The sequence below is a fragment of the Sitophilus oryzae genome, unplaced genomic scaffold, assembly GCF_002938485.1.
Source record: "Sitophilus oryzae breed Bouriz unplaced genomic scaffold, Soryzae_2.0 scaffold_1518_pilon_pilon, whole genome shotgun sequence".
Classification (NCBI taxonomy): Eukaryota; Metazoa; Arthropoda; class Insecta; order Coleoptera; family Curculionidae; genus Sitophilus; species Sitophilus oryzae.
In genome coordinates this window covers 1,238,053-1,257,590 of record NW_022146190.1, presented here as the reverse complement: position 1 = coordinate 1,257,590, position 19,538 = coordinate 1,238,053, and the positions used below count along the sequence as shown (strand labels likewise).

Here is a 19,538-nt window from a genome sequence, read left to right as displayed (position 1 = left end):
TTGCATAATTTGCTTTTTAAACGCATAACAAATTAGTGATTGTTATTAACATGCATTTGTCATTTTTTATGGACAAGTTTTAGGATATATGGATTCTTTAAATGAGTTTCTGAAAAAATAGAAATTAGAGCATTTATTTGCTATATTTGAAGGTAAGAGACATTTATCTAATGCACCTGTTTAGATAATGCATGTGTGACTATAGATAGAATAAGAATATAGGTATCGATTTTTATATGCAAATAATTACAAAAATTTTAGAATTTCAAGTCGTCGTATTAAAAAATTCAAAATGTGACCAAGGCTTATAATTTTAACAATTTATTTGCTTTACTTTGAAATCGTGATATAACATTTCTTTGTAATTTGTAGAGTGATGAACCACCCCAAAAAATACCAAGGAGTGAAGAAGCAGAAATAACTACTATCGAGGAAAATAATAACACTTTACTTACTACAGACCAGGAAAACCTAAATTTATCAGAAAATAATATACCTCGTAATATGCCTGTATATGATGTATAGACTTCCCTTAGATCAAAATAAATTTTAGTTGAGTTAATAGTATTCGCTATGGGTTTAAGAAAAGTGTCTCTTTAATCAAGAAATGGTCCCTTTTCAATTAAGAATTTTTGCATGAATCAAAGAGACTATTGTTCTTGTAGCAAGAACTTCTTTGCATATTCATTTTAGGTCAAGAGTGAAATACTTTGGACAGATAGATTCTTCTATTCTCTAAAGTAATTTTTTAAAGCTTATGAAAAGATAGTTAATGCTTTGGGTAAAGAAACGTCGTTCTTGGCCCTATTGAAAAGCGCCAATCTTTTGGGTCAAAGTCATATTCATTTCGACTGAGAGATCCTTTTTTTCAGTGTATCGGACATTAATTTTTTACCAAACCATTATTCTCACCTCGAACTTATATCGTTCAAAAGCTCAGCTTTCATATTATTCGCCATCATAATCAACAATTTCGGATCTATGGGAGGCTCGTAAAATTTCTCCTCGATTATTTCGTTCATACAGTTGGAGTAAGCGGTCGACACGAGGACAAAAGCCCTAAGCGTCCGGGATCCTTTCATTAAGTTCAAAATTTCGGCCGTGCCATTAACGTTGGTCATTACGGCGTCGGCGAGTTTGGCGTCCATGTTGAGAGAGGCGCCGCAATGGAATACCACGTTTATCTGAAAAATAAATCAGAGTTACCGGTTAATTAGACTAGACGGTTCGGGTGCCGGCTGCTTATCTGCGGTGCGGAGTTGGTCGGCTGTTTTTGCCGTTACGGCGCTGAATTACCGATTACAAGATGCTTAGGGTTGTTTTAATCTTTGGGAATATCGATTTTCCAGATTAGTTTTAATTATTCACGTTTTCGGATGAGCAACTTGTAAGATATTTTTTTCCTTTTAATCCGTGTAATTAGAAAAGAGACCTTTTGGATTATTGGATATAAAAAATATAATTATGCTTAATAAATGAAAAATTTTGTAGAGATTTGAGATAATATAGTTATTAAGATCGGTAAAACTTATTAAAATTGATTAAACAATGCGATTTTTTTGTAGTTTTAATTATTCATGTTTCAGTCTGTAAAAAAATAAACAAATGTTCAGAGAATTTTCTTTTATCGGAGACAAAAATACAAAAAAAGGACACCTAAAAATGCTCGTGTATTTTAAAGTTCCATATATTTAACAAACGTCCACTGACCCAATTTGTGTTCATTAGGAATAAATATCCTCAATTGAGGGAATAGAAGATACGTATTCTCATAATTTTATAACTGTTACGTCTAAAGCTTCATTCAAAACCTCGCAATTAGTGGGTTCAATTACACTTTATACTTTTTCGTTTACGATCATTCACAATGTCTAAAAGAACACAATTAAAATATTAAAATCAATAGAACATCCTAGCAACAGTATAGTTGTATCCATAACCACAATTTCTCTTGACGAATGATAATCAAAAGCCAAAATGACACTCCTCGCAAATTTGAAGTATAATTAGTGGAAGAGTTAAAACTTTGTTAACTTTTTCTACTAATTGAAATTGACTACCACTAATTTTAACGTTTTGAAATGTTACATTGAAATTAAATGAATAAATTTCTACGCTAATTGAAACCACTATTATTCCACTAATTTCGACGTTCTGAATGAACAGGTCAATCCCTAAGCTAAAATTAGCAATAAAAGACAACCAAAAACAATCACAGAAGTCAAACAAATCAAGTTAAAAAGAGACACTTAAGCTTCATTCAGAACCTCGCAATTAAAGGAATAAATAAGTGGTTTCAATTACACTTTATACTTTTTAGTTTACGATCATTCACAATGTCTAAAAAACACAATTAAAATTAATAGAATATCCTAGCAACAGTATAGTTGTATAGAGAAAGCCTAATATTTAGCTTATCACACAATCAACTTTTAATTTCTAACCACAATTTCTCTTGACGGATGATAATTAAAAGCTAAAATGACACTCCTCGCAAATTTTGAAGTATAATTAGTGGAAAAGTTAAAACTTAGTTAACTTTGTCTACTAATTGAAATTAACTACCATTAATTTTGACGTTTTGAATGGTTACATTAAAATTAAATGAACAAATTTCTACGCTAATTGAAACTACTATTATTCCGCTAATTTCGACGTTCTGAATGAACCTTAACAGGTCAATCCCTAAGCTAAAATTAGTAATAAAAGACAACCAAAAACAATCACAGAAGTCAAAAAATCAAGTTAAAAAGAGACACTTAAGCTTCATTCAGAACCTGGCAATTAGAGGAATAGATTAGTGGTTTCAATTACACTTTATACTTTTTAGTTTACGATCATTCACAATGTCTAAAAAACACAATTAAAATTAATAGAATATCCTAGTAACATTATAGTTGTATAGAGAAAGCCTAATATTTAGCTTATCACACAATCAACTTTTAATTTCTAACCACAATTTCTCTTGACGGATTATAATTAAAAGCTAAAATGACATTCCTGGCAAATTTTGAAGTATAATTAGTGGAAAAGTTAAAAACTTGGTTAACTTTTTCTACTAATTGAAATTGACTACCACTAATTTTGACGTTTTGAATGGTTAAATTAAATTCAAATGAACAAATTTCTACGCTAATTGAAACCACTATTATTCCACTAATTTCGACGTTCTGAATGAAGCTTAACAGGTCAATCCCTAAGCTAAAATTAGTAATAAAAGATAACCAAAAACAATCACAGAAGTCAAACAAATCAAGTTAAAAAGAGACACTTCAGCTTCATTCAGAACTTGGCAATTAGAGGAATAAATTAGTGGTTTCAATTACACTTTATACTTTTTAGTTTAGGATCATTCACAATGTCTAAAAACACAATTAAAATTAATAGAATATCCTAGCAACAGTATAGTTGTATAGAGAAAGCCTAATATTTAGCTTATCACACTAATCAACTTTTAATTTCTAACCACAATTTTTCTTGACGGATGATAATCAAAAGCTAAAATGACACTCGTCGCAAATTTTGAAGTATAATTAGTGGAAAAGTTAAAAGCTTGTTAACTTTTTCTACTAATTGAAAGTGACTACCACTAATTTTGACGCTTTGAATGCTTACATTGAAATTAAATGGACAAACTTCTACGCTCATTGAAACCACTATTATTCCACTAATTTTGACGTTCTGAATGAAGCTTAACAGGTCAATCCCTAAGCTAAAATTAATAATAAAAGACAACCAAAAACAGTCACACAAGTCAAACAAATCAAGTTAAAAAGAGACACTTAAGCTTCATTCAGAACCTCGCAATTAGTGGAATAAATTAGTGGTTTCAATTACACTTTATACTTTTTAGTTCACGATCATTCACAATGTCTAAAAAACACAATTAAAATTAATAGAATATCCTAGCAACAGCTTGCATTAGTCAGTTGTAGCCATAGAGAAAACCTAATATTTAACTTATAAAACAAACAACTTTAGATTTCTAACCACAATTGCTCTTGACGGAAGATAATCAAAGACGAAAATGACATTTCTCGCAAATTTTGAAGTATAATTAATGGAAAAGTTAAGTGTTTGATAACTTTTTCTACTAATTGAAAATGTCTACCACTAATTTTGTCGTTTTGGATGCTTGCATTAAAATTAAAGGAACATAATTAAACTTCTACGCTAATTGAAACCATAAACCTTTAATTTATTCCACTAATTGCGAGTTCTGAATGAAGCTTTACATATAGTTAAAAAAACTTACAATTTATAGAGAAATATATAATTACTTGTGGTGGAAAATGACTTTGATCTTAATGATCTTATATAATTAAAATTAAGGATGGTTAAATTAGAAAACAATTAAAAGAATATTTTCAACTGCTAAGAAGAACAGTTTTACTGATTCTTCAAGAAATTTGTAGCTAACATACTTGAATCTATTATAAGAGAAAAACAAAATATTGGCGATATTAATATGGCGAGAGTTTGAAATATCCTGTGGAATTTTTCAACAAAATAAGGAATTTGAAAAGCATTTTATCATCGAGTTGCATTTTTTATCATCGAGGAGCATTCAAATCTTTGACGATATCGATTTTCCAGATAAGTTTTGATTAATGGAATTAGCAACTTATAAGATTTAATACGTGTAATTAGAAAAGAGACCTTTGAATTATTGAAGATAAAAAATATAATTATGCATAATAAATGAATAACTTTGGTAAGATTTGAGACTAATATAGTAATTAAGGTAGGTAAAATTCATTAAAATTGATTAAACAATGCAAATATTTTTGTAGTTTTAATTATTCATGTTTCAGTCTTTGAAAAGAACAAACACATTTTCAGATTACTGGAGATAAAAATACAAAAAATACACTAACTCTCCAGTACTAACATGATTTTTGTAACATTAGTACTAACATCAGTCTGTCACATTTTGTGTCTAAAATTATACTAGGTATCACGTTGTAGCTTTTATTTCTATCAATTTGTAGATCTTTAAAAAAGTTAAATGTGCTTCATTTTCTACGAAAATTTTATATTCGGATTCAAAGTTAGATGCCCAGACTCAAAAATATAAAGAAGTCAAAATTGCAGTTTTATTCATTCAAACTTTTTCTAGGAGATCTCTATGGTCACTATTATTTGGAATTTAATAATTTTTCAAAAAAGCAACTTCTATTATTAATAATCCCAATAATTTTACATTTATTTTTTTTTATACTTAAATTATTAACGGTACGTACCATACGTACCGTTAAATCATATACGTAAAATATCACCAAAATGAAAATTTAAACTGTAAACAAACGTATTTTAAAACCTTTTATAATACAGTAGAAAATATATTTCTATTCGATTGCTTATCATCTGGTGTAGCAATGAAATTTTATATTTGAACAGTGTCGCTTTTTCATTATATTTAACAGTCAAATATGCTTTAAAGAAGTTAAATAGAGATTTGTTTGTTTAGGACCGGAAATGGAACTTGGAAACTCTAACAGTTTATGCAACGAAGAAAGAATATAATAATATGATAATTCGATTTAGTTTTCTGTTTTAAAAACTTTTGTCGTAAACTATCTTATATGCTATAATTCAGGTAATTTGAAATTTCTGCTTATTAAGCAACAAATGATTTGTGTTAGTTTTAATAACTAGAAGAATAGAGTAAATACATGTTATTAAGTTTGATATTTGGCGACAATTTATTATAAAATACCTATTATTTTTTTGGCTATTGTTTTTTAGTGTTTAAATTATTTACACCTTATTTTATAGATTTTTTATGAGTTTTGTTTCTACAGGGTGATTTATGAGAAAATATTAATATATCAGGTGAGTATTCAGGACAAAAGTAAACATAAAAATCTATAAAAAAATGAACATAAATAGGTATGTCTCCACAAGGTCTTCTTGTTCATATATGAGGAATTGTACTATACCGGGTGTTGCATCGTCGGACGGGACATAGGAAATACCATTTAAATTTTAATTGGGTCAATTATTGGCTTCCCTAATTATTTTAGAGAATAATTGTATTTAGGTTTATTGAAGAGCACTAAAACCCACATTCAAAAGAATAACTTTAGATATTTTTGATTAGCTCGTTTACGAGTTATCGCCGATTTCTTTTTAAATATTTCTCCTTTCTTATGGCCCTGTATTTACTTATGAGCACCAGTCAAGGTAAAAGGTAACTGCTTTATGTGGGTTTTAGTGCTCTTCAATAAACCTAAATAGAATTATTCTCTAAAATAATTAGGGAAGCCAATAATTGACCCCATTAAAATTTACATGGGATTTCCTATGTCCCGCTCGACGATGCAACATCCGGTATCCATTGTGTTAACTTACATTTTCCTTCAGAAATAACGCATCTTCTTTCGATATTCCAAGTCCTTCTTTTCTTAAGTCACCTTCGATAGGATGCAGTTTACTTAAAAAAATCTGCTCATTAGTGTTACTAAATATCTGCAAACCAAGAGACAACTTAGATTAAAGTTATAAATGCAAAATAAACTACCCTTATCCTTAATGAATTAAATATACTGCACACTCCATGAACAGATTTCACTAATAATTTTATAATAAAATATGGAAAGTGCAGTTCATAATATTATATTACATTTTAAAGAAAAACTACGTAATTAGGTGTTTAAGAAAAATAAGAACCTACAAAAAAAATAAAGACAAAGAGACAAAAGTAATATCAACAAACAATAGGGATAATCTAATAATATTAGATGTATTGCCTACCTCTTCTTGAAACATTATCACAACTCTTTTATCAAACCCAATTTCTTCTTTAGCTCGCACAATTAAATAAATGTTTTTTACCTCTGTAGATTTTAATAGTTTTGCAATAATCATTTTACCAAAGTATCCTGTACCTCCGGTAAGAAGTATATTTTGGCCATTATAAAATTCTTTGATTTGACTGCTCATTGTCACTGATGAATGATTGTCCTGCAAAATTAAAGTTTCTGCTAAACATCTTGAAACCATATTGAAGCCATGAATGGTACAATTTGCAAATTTCAATAATTGCAGATTTCAAATTTTGCAATAATCCGAAATAGTTTATTTGGCGGGCAAATGTAGGTTACAAAATCGGAGAAGAGCATAGCGGATTTAGGCCAGGAAGATCATGTGTTCACCATTAACTAACTACATGTGCTCACCATAAAACAGCTACTAAAAAAATGGCAGTAGATAGAGAAGTTCACCTAGCCTTTGGTGGTCTTCTTGAGAAGGCATACGATAATATTCTACGCCCTAAACTTTGGGAAGCTCTACAAATAATCGGAACAGATAGAGATCTAATTTTAATGAATATCCACTCATATATTAAAGTTGGAAGAAATCTATCCGAACCTATAATAGCAACTAAAGGTTTAAGACAAGGATGCAGTATATCTCCATTGCCCTTTAATATACAGGGTGGTCCGAACTGTATTCCGGAAACTTCGGCACCATATTCTGCAGATAAAAATAAGTAAAAAAGTTCGTATAAATGTATGTCCTAAAATGCTTAGTTTCGGAGATACAGGGTGTAGAAGTTTCATTTTTATTTCGATTTTTTCCAAATAATTTCTGAAGTAACGGGAATATTTGGATAAAAATTGGTGTCTGGGAGTTTTTTGACATGAGAAATTTGGATTTTGATGTCAGTATGACTCCTACTAGTAGAGGGCGCCACCTACATATTTTTTAACTGGTTTGAAGAGTAGTAACTTTTTGTCCGTACCTGTATAAAACTACTGAGTAAAAAATATACATTTACGACATTTTCTACGTGAAAAGGTCTCTTGGTAAAAATCGCTACGAGTAATGGTTTTCGAGATATTTGGAATCGAAATTATCAATACCTGTCATCATTTGCATAAATTAAACATGCTGACTAAATAGTTATTAGACTGAAATCATAAATTTGAAATGTTTTTGTGTTAAAAGTTCAACAGAAACTGTTTTATCGTCATGTTTTGCAGAAAAATTTATGATTAATTTAAAAAAATAAAAATTTCCCAAATTTATTATTTCAGTGAAATACTATCTACTCAAAGTGTTTATTTTTCATCAATAATGCATGTATATTTCCATTCTAAATATCTTGAGAACGGTTGCTCGTAGCGATTTTTACAAAGAGATATTTTTTACGTAAAAAGTCACGAGTCAAAAGAGATATATATTTTTTCACTCGGTAGTTTTATACAGGTACCGACAAAAAGTTATTACGCTTCAAAACAGTCAAAACACATGTAGGTGGCGCCCTCTACTAGTTGGAGTCATATTGACATCAAAATCAAATTTCTCATGTCAAAAAACTCCCAGACACCAATTTTCATCCAAATATTGATGTTACTTCAGATATTATTTAGAAAAAATCGAAATAAAAATGAAACTACACCCTGTATCTCTGAAACTAAACATTTTAAGACATACATTTATACGAACTTTTTTACTTATTTTTATCTGCAGAATATGCTTCTGAAGTTTCTGGAATACAGTTCGGACCACCCTGTATATGTAGAAGTTGCACGAAGAGAGTGGAAAAAAAGATGAGGTGGAATGGGGGTATCTTCTTCTTCCTGTGCCTTGTGCTTAGCTGCACGTTGGCGATTGTCTGTACTCTTCATACAATGTGTAAACTGCCGAAATATGGTGGCTGCGTCGCTGATGTTACACCAATCCTGTATGTTTCTTAGCCAGGAATGTTGTTTTCTGGTGGGGGTCACCAGTGGTAAAACATATTTTATATTCGCTCAGTTTTGCTGATGACCAAGTGATGATTGCTGGATTCTTACGACCTAGAATTTATACTAAACAAAAAAGCCGAATTGTTGGTAGTTAACTCAGAAACCAATTTCGAACTCCTGCTGAATGATGAAGTGCAGCTTAACAAGGTTGAAAATTTTAAATATTTGGGCGTTAATATTAACGAAAGACATCTCGAACAACAAGAAGTTATAATATGGATTCAGAACGCAAAACAAGTAAACGGATGTTTAAACTCAGACTGGTAGGATAAGTACAAATCGAAGGAGAACAAAAAACGACTTGGACAGAGCCTAGTCGAATCCGTCTTTTGTTATGGATGTAAGGTATAAAACAACTAACTAACTTGGCGCAGAAGGTAATTTCGGTGGAAAGAAGAAGTGTTTTTCTGCCAAGTCTGCTACCGAAATCGACTACCTCATGCGAAGCGTGCACGACTATCCAGAAGAGAATGCATACGCGACGAAACGGTAAGAAGAATAGTTACTTACAAGTTAAAAGTTACTTAATTTCAAGTTAAGAGAAGTTTTATGCTCAATAAAATGGTTTGAGATCCATGTCATTTATATTGATGATACTATATAACCTGAATGGCAACCTATAAGCATTCGGATTTCTTAAAAAATGCGATTGAAAACGAGAAAAGAACTTTTTAAAAACGTTAATTTAAACAAGCCGTTTTTATACCAACTAGCGATAATAGGTACCAACATTTTCACTATATGGCAACCAATTATCAAACATACCAATCTGGCGTCCATGGTGGATGACCTTACGAGGACTGTACCCAACTTTCCCAGATGAGTGGTTTGAAAACGAAATCTTTGTAAATTTGATTCACATCGAAAAAATATCTATGATATACCCACTTAATTTTTTAAGAAAATTCCTAAAATTTTCGCATTTATTCATTTCCACTTTGCATAAAAATATATCTTAACCAGCCTTTTGGATCTCATCAACCAACTTTTCATGTATATTTTCCATTTTACTGAAGTATGAGAACTGGAACAGTTTGTTGGTGAGAACACCCGAAAGTTATGAGAATTGTTACTCAAAATTCATGGACTAGATGTTAAAAACTAGAGTGTATTCATTCCAGTACTTCTATATAGGTACATGCTTTTGTAGGTAATGTATTATTACAGTTGGGGGTTGAAACCTTTGGTGTTTCAACAGCAAAATAAAACACTAAATCACCATAATACACCAAAATACTTTTACTTTTACACTGGACGAGCGTTTTGCTAACGATGTTAGCATCATCAGCAGATGATTAAAACGGAGTTTTAATCGTATAACTAAAATTAATAGAATAAACTGAATTTTAATCATCTGCTGATGATGCTAACATAGTTAGCGAAAAACGCGTCCGATAGCCAAAATCGTGTAGAAATAAAAGTGTTTTGGTGTATTGTGGTGATATAGTGTTTTATATTGCTGAGGTAATGTATCACCGTAATACAGGAATTAAGTAAAAGCGTACTAGGCTCTATTACGTAAGAACAGCAATGGCCATTACGTGCTCTGTAGTGTAACCAAACCTCTGTAGTAAAACCAAACCAAATCAAAAGGCGCGAATTTATTTTGTATGGTTCAAAATTGATCATCTTAATATTAACTAACTACAGCAGAAACTCGTTTTACGCAGACTCGCATATACGCGTTTCCATTTTTGACACTATAATGACTTACTTTACGCAGTTGTAACATACGATGAAAACCGGCAACAGAGATATTGGCCGCAAATGGCCAGAAGTCGCATATGGCCGCAGGTGCTTGTTATCAAAGACTAAATTAAAGAAATATAATATAATTACTTATACTTATCAAGAAGATGTAAATGATCTACAACTTGAATAGCATATTGTTGAACTCACTGAAGAAGAACTCAAAGAATGGGAACATACTTCAAGATGAATCTGAAGAAAGAAATGTAGATGTAGTCCTGTCACTACAGACCGCACATCGCACATCGATATTATCTGTCACCGTTTCGGGGTGTTTTTCATAAATGTACATTTTTAACGAATCGCTATAACTGTTTTTGCTATGGAAAATTTTGTATTTTTATGAAAACGTTTCCAAAGTACCTTTTTACGTAGAATTTAATGGTTTAAGTATAATTTTTTTAAAATTAATAATTTAACGGTTATCAACAGAATTTTTTATTTTATTTAGAACACCCTGTATATTTTTAATTAACTGGAAAGAACTTAAAATTACCTTTCCAAAAATATAGTACACTGGATATTTTATTAGAGTCCTCTTCGAAATATAGAATTGTTAAAAGTTCGGCACTTTTAACTAGTAGACTTTGGATCCCTTATTGATGATCTGCCCTTAAGGGAACTCGAAGACATATTTTTCCAGCTAGACGAGACACCGACTCCCAACGCTGAAATTATCTGCAATTTTTTGCTACCAATTTCGAGGATAATTGAATAAATAACCAAGGTCCCAACCGTTGGCCGTCGAGGCCGCCGAACTTAGCGCCTGTGGATTTTTATCTTTGAGAAAGATTAAAAGTTCTTTTTTTTAAATTACCCGTATACTCTAGGCAAGAATTAGAAGTACTTGGCGGTTATGCGAGGGTATCTTTCACCCCCTCTGAGTTAATAAATTCGCGAGAAATGTTCAGAAACTGTCTGTGCGAAAAGACACCTTCTGTAGCAAAATCTCATGTCTTAGTTTGCTATTTATTATTATTGTTATTAGATATAGTTTAAATGTTATATTCTTTTTATATAGTTTAAATTGTTATAAAACTCTGCATCTTTTATTAAAAATACTATGTTCGTTTTAATTGCTGCTGACACCTACCAGTAAGTATTTTTTTGCAATACGTTCAAAGCCTACTTATTCAAAGTGGGCGGATTTTTCAAAAACTCTATATTTCGAAGAGGAATCGAGCAAAATATCAAGTATGCTATATTTTTGGAAAGGTATAATTTTATGTTGTTTTCAGTAAATTACAAACATACAGGGTGTACCATATAAATAATGAAATCTCTCGATAACTAAAAAATATATACTTAAACAATTAAATTCTACGTAAAAAGGTGCTTTGGAAATGTTTTCATAAAAATATAAAATTTTCCAGAGCAAAAAATTTACAGCAATTTGTTAAAAATGCACATTTTTGAAAAACACCCCGTAACTCCAAAACGGTAACAGATATCGATGTGCAGATATCGATGTGTCATCATGTTTTTGATAAAAATTAGTTTTCGTCTATCTCCTATAAAAAGGGCGTTTCCCTTTAAAAGCATCCAATTTGGTCCACCCTGTACATATGTAAAGCCATATGTATAGGGTAAGTATATGTATAAAAAAATATGTATATGTATATGTATAAAATAAAATTTTAAATATTTTTCACGAAAAATAAACTCATAGTCGCGTTTCTGCACTAATTTTTTAAAAAATATTTGCACTTATTTATGATTCACCCATGGGTTAGTTTAAGTAATTAAAAGTTTGTTTCAATATACGTGGTGTTCTCAAGATACGTAACCCCCGCGTAAAACGAGGGACTCTTGTATTATTAACTCCTTTACTATTAACCTACTGAAAATATGACCTTAGATTTGCGCATTAAAATAGAACCCCTTCTTTTTCTAGCTTCAAACTTGTAACCAATTTTAAAATAAATAGCTTATTTGAAATTACAAATGAAAATAGTAGTAAATAGTTAACATACCTCGTTTTTTAATGTCAACAGAAATACGAACAGAAAACGACACAAATATTACGTGGAAACGTCCCCAAGGGAAGTAGTCGAACGCCAAGCACGAAACGAATTGATATTGCTATTATAGATTTAATTAAATATTAAGAAGAATTGTAGAAGAGAGGGTATATATTTCATTTGTGTATATTGATCCGATGATTTTTCCATTTTGTTTTCAATTTATATCGACATTTTGATTTATTCCGCATTATGAATAAAAAATAGCTTCAATTTTAATATTCTACTTTACGACGTAAAGCAAAATGGTCTTTGACATATTTTTTTATTGATATTATAGCATGATGAGATAACTATGAATGTTTCTAAATTTAAGGGTTGGTTGGATGACATTTTAAGTAAGCTAGAGATTTCTTAAATAAGGATATGTATAGCACGAAGCTTATTTAAACAATGTCTGTAGCTTTTTAGCGGGTTGAGTTATTGAAAATTAACAAAACTTTAAATTAATACTTTAATATTATGAAATAGCCAAAAGCCTCTAAATAAAAAATAAAAGAGGCCTTTTCTAATAGAATCTCATACTCAATTTCATATATGTAAATATACAGGGTCCGGAAATAATTAGTCGGACATCTGTAGCTCCTAGAATATAAAACTTGGGAATTTTTTTAAGTGCAAACCTAAGTATGTTGGAGGATGTATTTCAGGAGAATGTTTTAATTTCTATAGGATAGCTCAAAAAAGTGTGATTTTTTTTAAATGGAACTGTATATTATTGCATTTTTGGCTTCCTTTCTGGTCACTTTACATAATCCTAGTATGAGTAAAAATATTTTGATCGTTTCAGATATATTAATAAATAAATAAAAAATATATATTTTCAAACTTCCAAAAAAATTATTTTCAAAAAAAAAACAAAACAGTTTGTTTACTTTTTGTAAGTTGTAAACAACTTACAAAAAGTAAACAAACTTACTGAACTCAAAACTATATAGGTACTTACTTTTAGATGGTCTAAACTTACTTTGCTATAAATATCGTAAACTTAAATCATACAGGGTATTCAAAATCCTACACCAAACTTAATAAAATATAAAATAATTTTTGTTTTTTTTTTCAAATAGAATACCCTATAGGTATATTATTTTTTTATTAGATGGAAATAAAAAAATTACATTTTTTATATTTAAAATATTTCGAAATTTTAAATCGTTTCGCAGATACACGCAGTATTATTTCATATGGTGCTTTCAGCTTCATTCATTTTGTATCTCTATGTAAAATATAATAGTAGGTAATCTGTTTTACTGCCTATCCTTATACGATTGTAATTGGTATAATAACCCATATAGCACGTCCAAATGAAATTACGTTTCTACAAGGGAGACACATGAGAAACAACATATGTTAAAGTGAACCTAAGTGTTTATCTAGTTCTAACATATACATATGAAATACACGCTATTGATAGAATTGTGTGATACAGTGTTTACTAGTTGTATACCGTATGCACTCAAGATTCTAAAGAGTTTTTTGTAACGTAACAAATAGTTATTAAAATTTGACGTCGGTATATGAGACATACAATGTATGAGTCATATGTATGTGTGATACTTCGTAGCATAGTTGTGCCTATAGTACACACCTTGTAAAAATGTGACGTATACACATAATATAAATATCTATATCGACACTTTGTAATAGTGCACTGTTGTGTCTACATTCTAGCATGAAATGATGTGCACATGCGTGGGTAGTCTCAGCGTAGATACACCGACCAAGTGTATCTTATGTGTCCTCTCTCCTTTCTCCTTTCTAGGAGTGGTATGTGTTAGCAGCCATTATTGTTTTATCATTCAGAAGCTCTATATAAATGTTCTGTTTGTGTGTAGTTTAAAAGAGATTTTAAGGTAAGTACAAGTTTTTAATTACCTTGTTACACCTTCCTAAGAGTATTATTAATATTATAGCAGCGACTCTTCCCTTACTCGATGTCCAATTTACCAAATTTTGACTCCAATGAATGAAAACTCCAAATATTCTCGTATAATGATAAAGAGGTTAGCTGAGTTAGCTCTGCAATATAATTTTTTTTAATTTGGAAATAATACAAATCTAAATGGACCATAGAAAAAAAGATTTAAACACTTCAAAGAACTTCTTACACTGATATTCGGTAAGTTATTGATGGATCAATATACAGATATGTTTAATATTCAATAAACAGTTTCATATAAAATTTAAGGGTGAGATTGTTAATCTGGAAATAAAATACAACAAAGTCCAACAGAGTGCTCGATGAATAAGTATGCTAATAAACCAATTGCTTGCAGGAAAAAGAGGAGAAAAAAATGACTAAACGAGGTCCACCAAATCGTGGCGATATACCAGTGTTTACCATTTTACTATGTTGTTATACTAGGTACTTATATTTTTAATACATTTTGATACAAATTCTGTTCTTTTACAGTGTTTTCTTACTTCTGGTTTCTGCAGTGTAAATAATTATTATTAATGTGTTATTTGCGCTATTGCGTTCTATGATATAAAGAAATATAAGAATTTTATTTTTTAACCACTTAATCCATTTTATGGAAGAAAAATGGTACATCTAATACAAAACAAAAATGGAACAATTTTAAGGCTACTTCTCTTGAACTTACGATCGAGATACTTTTGGAAAATACAAAGTTTTGCCTTCCTAATTTTCGTTCTAAAAAGATATAATTGGTATCATTGAATAAATATTTCTTAAAAAGAACGAAAAGTTAGGCATCAAAACTTGTATTATTTCCTAAATTCTTTCATAAGAAGTAGTTTTATCTAGCACAAGATGTATATACGAAGCAAAATAGATACGTATACAGGCGGTGGTCACAACTGCAATGTGTAAACATAGTTTAAACGTAATACACAAGCACTGTGTATCCTACGGCACACTGTGTATCCCTTACTTTGTGGATACGTGCTATATATATATATGCTATACTGTGGCTACATTGTGAGGCGGACGTCTAACCTTTATGCATACGTGTTGAACTACAATGTGTAAATAGCATATTTACATCGGGGGAATTGTGTCACCCTGTGTCTACATCTAATAATGTAAACACATTGTAAATGTGATTTGATGTGCTGTATGGGAAATATTTTCACAAATTGGTATCTGGCAGTAAAATGTTTTATTTCTGCATAACTCAAAATTATACTCAATAGAATTGCAAAAATGATATAAGTTGATGTGGTATTTTCCTGACTTTGTTATACATATATATATATATAAACTGCCCGTCAAATTAAATAGCACAGCGATTTTTTTACTCATTCTCAACGAGTTGTAACTTTAAAAAAAATGGACCAATTTTGTTGATTTTTTTTAGCATATTAAAGATGGGTTTTCGTAAATTGATCTGACTTTTCTAAATTTTGTATGACATTTAGTTTTCTATGATATACAGGGTGTGAAAAAAAAGGAATGTGAAAAAGGTGTTGTGAAAAAAATGTTGTGTTGCTGCCATTTTGCCAAAAAACAAAATTTAACTAGAATTATAGGTTTTGGGTATAGCTAAGACTAATATCTCGGGACGTATTTGGAATTTTTACGATAACTCATCTGGAATAAAAGATAATCAATTTTTATTGTAACTTGTATTTTTTCTACCATTCTTAAGGGATATGCTAACAAAACTAAAATTAACTTTAAAATTGTAGGATATTCGTTACTTTTACAATGTGAAATTGAAAAAAACTACTAAGCTGCAGCTAAGCTACAGATTTTTAGACACAAAAAGAGTTTTTACAAAAATATTAAATACGTGTCGAGCTTTTATATTAACCTTATGGGCTGTTAACTTCAGAATATTAAAAAAATAATTTTACTTTTTCGCTGGTCGTATTTTTAAGAGATCCTGTATTAAAATGCCTTAGTTAAATCATTTTTTTTTAATTTCACATTGTAAAAGTAACGAATATCCTACAATTTTAAAGTTAATTTCAGTTTTGTTAGCATATCTTTTAAGAAAGAGAAAAAATACAAGTTAGAATAAAAATTGATTATCTTTTATTCCCGATGAGTTATCGTAAAAATTCCAAATACGTCCCGAGATATTAGTCTTAATAAACAAGGGTCTTAGCTATACCCAGAACTTATAATTCTAGTTAAATTTTGTTTTTTAGCAAAATGGCAACAACACAAAAATTGCATTCCTTTTTTTCATACCCTGTATATTAGGGGATTCAATCCTGGACAATTTTATGTTGCCGGGATCCCGGGATTCTTAACCCCGAATCTCGGGATCCCGGGATTCAATCCCGGGATTTCAGTAATAATGTTACCAATGTTACTTTCAAAGAACATTTTATTAAAATTAACGTTAATTAGTTAAAACAAAAACAAAGTCTTTGTCAAAACACAAAAATAAGTAAATATTCTTCTTAAACAACATTAAACAAAAATTAAAAATCTCAAACAAAACAAAAAAGGAACTGGACTGATAATATTATTCCACATTTTTAAAAAAAATAGCGCAAAAATATAATATTGTCTATTGCGTCATCTCCCATAGCAGAACGAAATTTTCTAACTAACAAGCCTGCTGACGAAAAACACCTTTCCGATTCTACACTTGTAGGCGGTATTGTACTTAAAAAATCAAAAGCTAGTTGTAAGTTTGTTCCACGTTGTCCACTCTTCTGGAACGTATCCATTTCATTTTTAATTTGGGCTTCCAAGTTTTCAGTTTTTGTTACTTGTGGCACTGTCATTCGATTTGACATTTTTTGGTTAATGCTTCATCTAGCCTCTCCGAAAATGACACGTCATCATTTAAGGCCTGGTACCTGTTCTGAATAGTAGCAATTGGCAAATCTTCATCCGATTCCGAACTATCTGAAGAATCTAATATGATTTTACTTATTATATCTAGTCGTTTTAAGAGGTTTGCTATTTCTTGTTTCAAATTTTTTTTATTATTCCGGGAATCACCGACGTATCGCTTGTCGGCGGCGCGCGGCGTCGGCGCTATAAGGAATTCAACTAAAAGAGAGTTTTTGCATATACTACCTTAAAAATAGCGTTTTACTATATTATATAAAATCCCAGGATCTGTTATTATTTCCCCGGGATCCCGGGATTGAAAAAATCCGATAAAAAACGTCGGGATCCCGGAATCCCGAAATCCCAGGATTGAATCCCCTACTGTATATCATAGAAAACTAAATGTCATACAAAATTTAGAAAAATCAAATCAATCTACGAAAAACGATCTTTAATATGCTAAAAAAATCAACAAAATTAGTCCATTTTTTTCAAAGTTACAACTCGTTGAAAATTAGTAAAAAAATCGCTGTGGAATTTAATTTGACGGGCAGTTTATGTTCCATATGTAAAAAAGTGTAACAAATACAACAAATGTAACAATTTGAAATTTGTTACATTTGCTCATATCTGATGAGCACCCACGAGGTTTTATCTTGGCTAGGGTTTTATAAAAGTCGGCGCCTTTGCGGCACGGCGTTGATACACGAGCTCGCGTGAAAAATGTGTTAAGTCAATGAGGAAGTGGAGATCTTTCTGGAGGTATTTGGGGCGTCGTAACTCTGGGCCTATGTGAGCTAGGGGTTTGAATAATAACTCAGAATGTAGTCTCTTTTCATGATATTTTGACGACGTTTCGTACATTATGAAACCCCACCATCAATGGCGAAAAAATCGTCCGATTTAATGTCTTTGAAATTTGCTTTGAAGCGTCGTAACTCGGGCCCTATGTGAGCTAGAGAGCTGAAACTGGGAACGAGTTTCAGAGTTTACATTTTCATGATATTTTGACGATGAAACCAAAACAAATTCAAATTAAAAAATCGTCCGATTTAAATGAAATTTGTTATGTCGATAGATTGGACTAAGGCCAACATGACCGTGTACGACACGTGTCACTGTGACAGCTAGCTTTGACGTAAGTAACGTCAAAAGTTGATGTCCGATCGTGACCAAATTTGGTGGGTAGGCTATGTGAGCGACGGTGCTGGTGCTATGTGATACGGTCCCACCCTGCAAAGTTGGAGATGACTTTTAGTTTACATCTTCATAAGATTGGAACTAAGAATTTGATATTGAAGAAAAATGTTGGTCGATTTCGGCATAATTGACGATGGGCCATGATGGATGTCTCTACCTAACCTAACCTAACCTAACTTTGAAAAGTAATATGCAGGGTGTTGACAAACTCTTTTATTATAGCATGCCATATTTGTAATAACTAACAACCTCAAAACGGCCAATGCTCACCACATCAGTTTTTTTATTGTTTTGCCTGTCGATAATCATAATTTTTGTTTTGGAGAGATTCATTTCAAGTTCAAGTTCCTCGCTCTCATCTCCAACCAAGTTTAGAAGCTACAGTAATTCTTCTTCATTTCCGCTAGAAGTACCGTATCGTGTGCGAGTCCGAGGTTGGGGATTTTATGACCATTAATAATTGTTATCCCCCCTTGCCAATGTTCCAGTGCTCTTCGGATGATATATTCAGTATATATTGTTACGGATTCCGTGGGTCCACTAATTTAAACTCGCGATTAAATACTTTTTTACGAATTTATTTTCTCACTATATACACGCAATTTATACTGATTAACAACACACTATTTAAAAAAACTCCTTCGCTAAATAGTTACGATTCACAATTTAAAATGGTGTATTTTCAAATTTCAAACTTCAAAATTGGCCGATCGCGCGCCTTTTTATACTCTACTGACTGTTTCTGGAACTTCTAAAATTCTCGGTATCTTTCTGTCATCTACCAGTAAATTCTGCCGCCTGATTTGTGGCGCTTTTCTACTTGGCTAAGAGATGGCGCCTCAACAATGTTCTCAGATAGTCAGCCAGATTCCTCAACCAGCAATACACGTTGCGGTTATTAGATTCTCGCTTCTCCGATAAATGGCGCCACATACACCTTTAACCACTTTTATGGTTTGTAAAGTCCGATGTCCGGTTAATGTTTGGGTTTGGTTGTTTTGTGTTATTCTCGAGATTAACCGGATAATGTCGATATTAACCGAATATCTATTA

At 31.1% G+C, this 19,538-nt stretch overlaps 1 protein-coding gene across 1 annotated transcript in view; it reads right to left on the bottom strand.

The window, feature by feature from the left end:
* The window catches only part of LOC115878578 (fatty acyl-CoA reductase 1-like), a 28,772-nt gene extending 16,207 nt beyond the window's left edge, over positions 1-12,565 (bottom strand). The window contains exons 1-4 of the mRNA XM_030895113.1: positions 12,479-12,565; positions 6,757-6,966; positions 6,355-6,471; positions 913-1,184 (exon numbers count right to left, since the gene is read on the bottom strand). Coding sequence (XP_030750973.1) covers positions 913-1,184; positions 6,355-6,471; positions 6,757-6,945 — 578 coding nt within the window. The 5' untranslated portion in view covers positions 6,946-6,966; positions 12,479-12,565. The remainder of the gene's footprint in view (positions 1-912; positions 1,185-6,354; positions 6,472-6,756; positions 6,967-12,478) is intronic.
* Between the last annotated feature and the right edge of the window lie 6,973 nt (positions 12,566-19,538).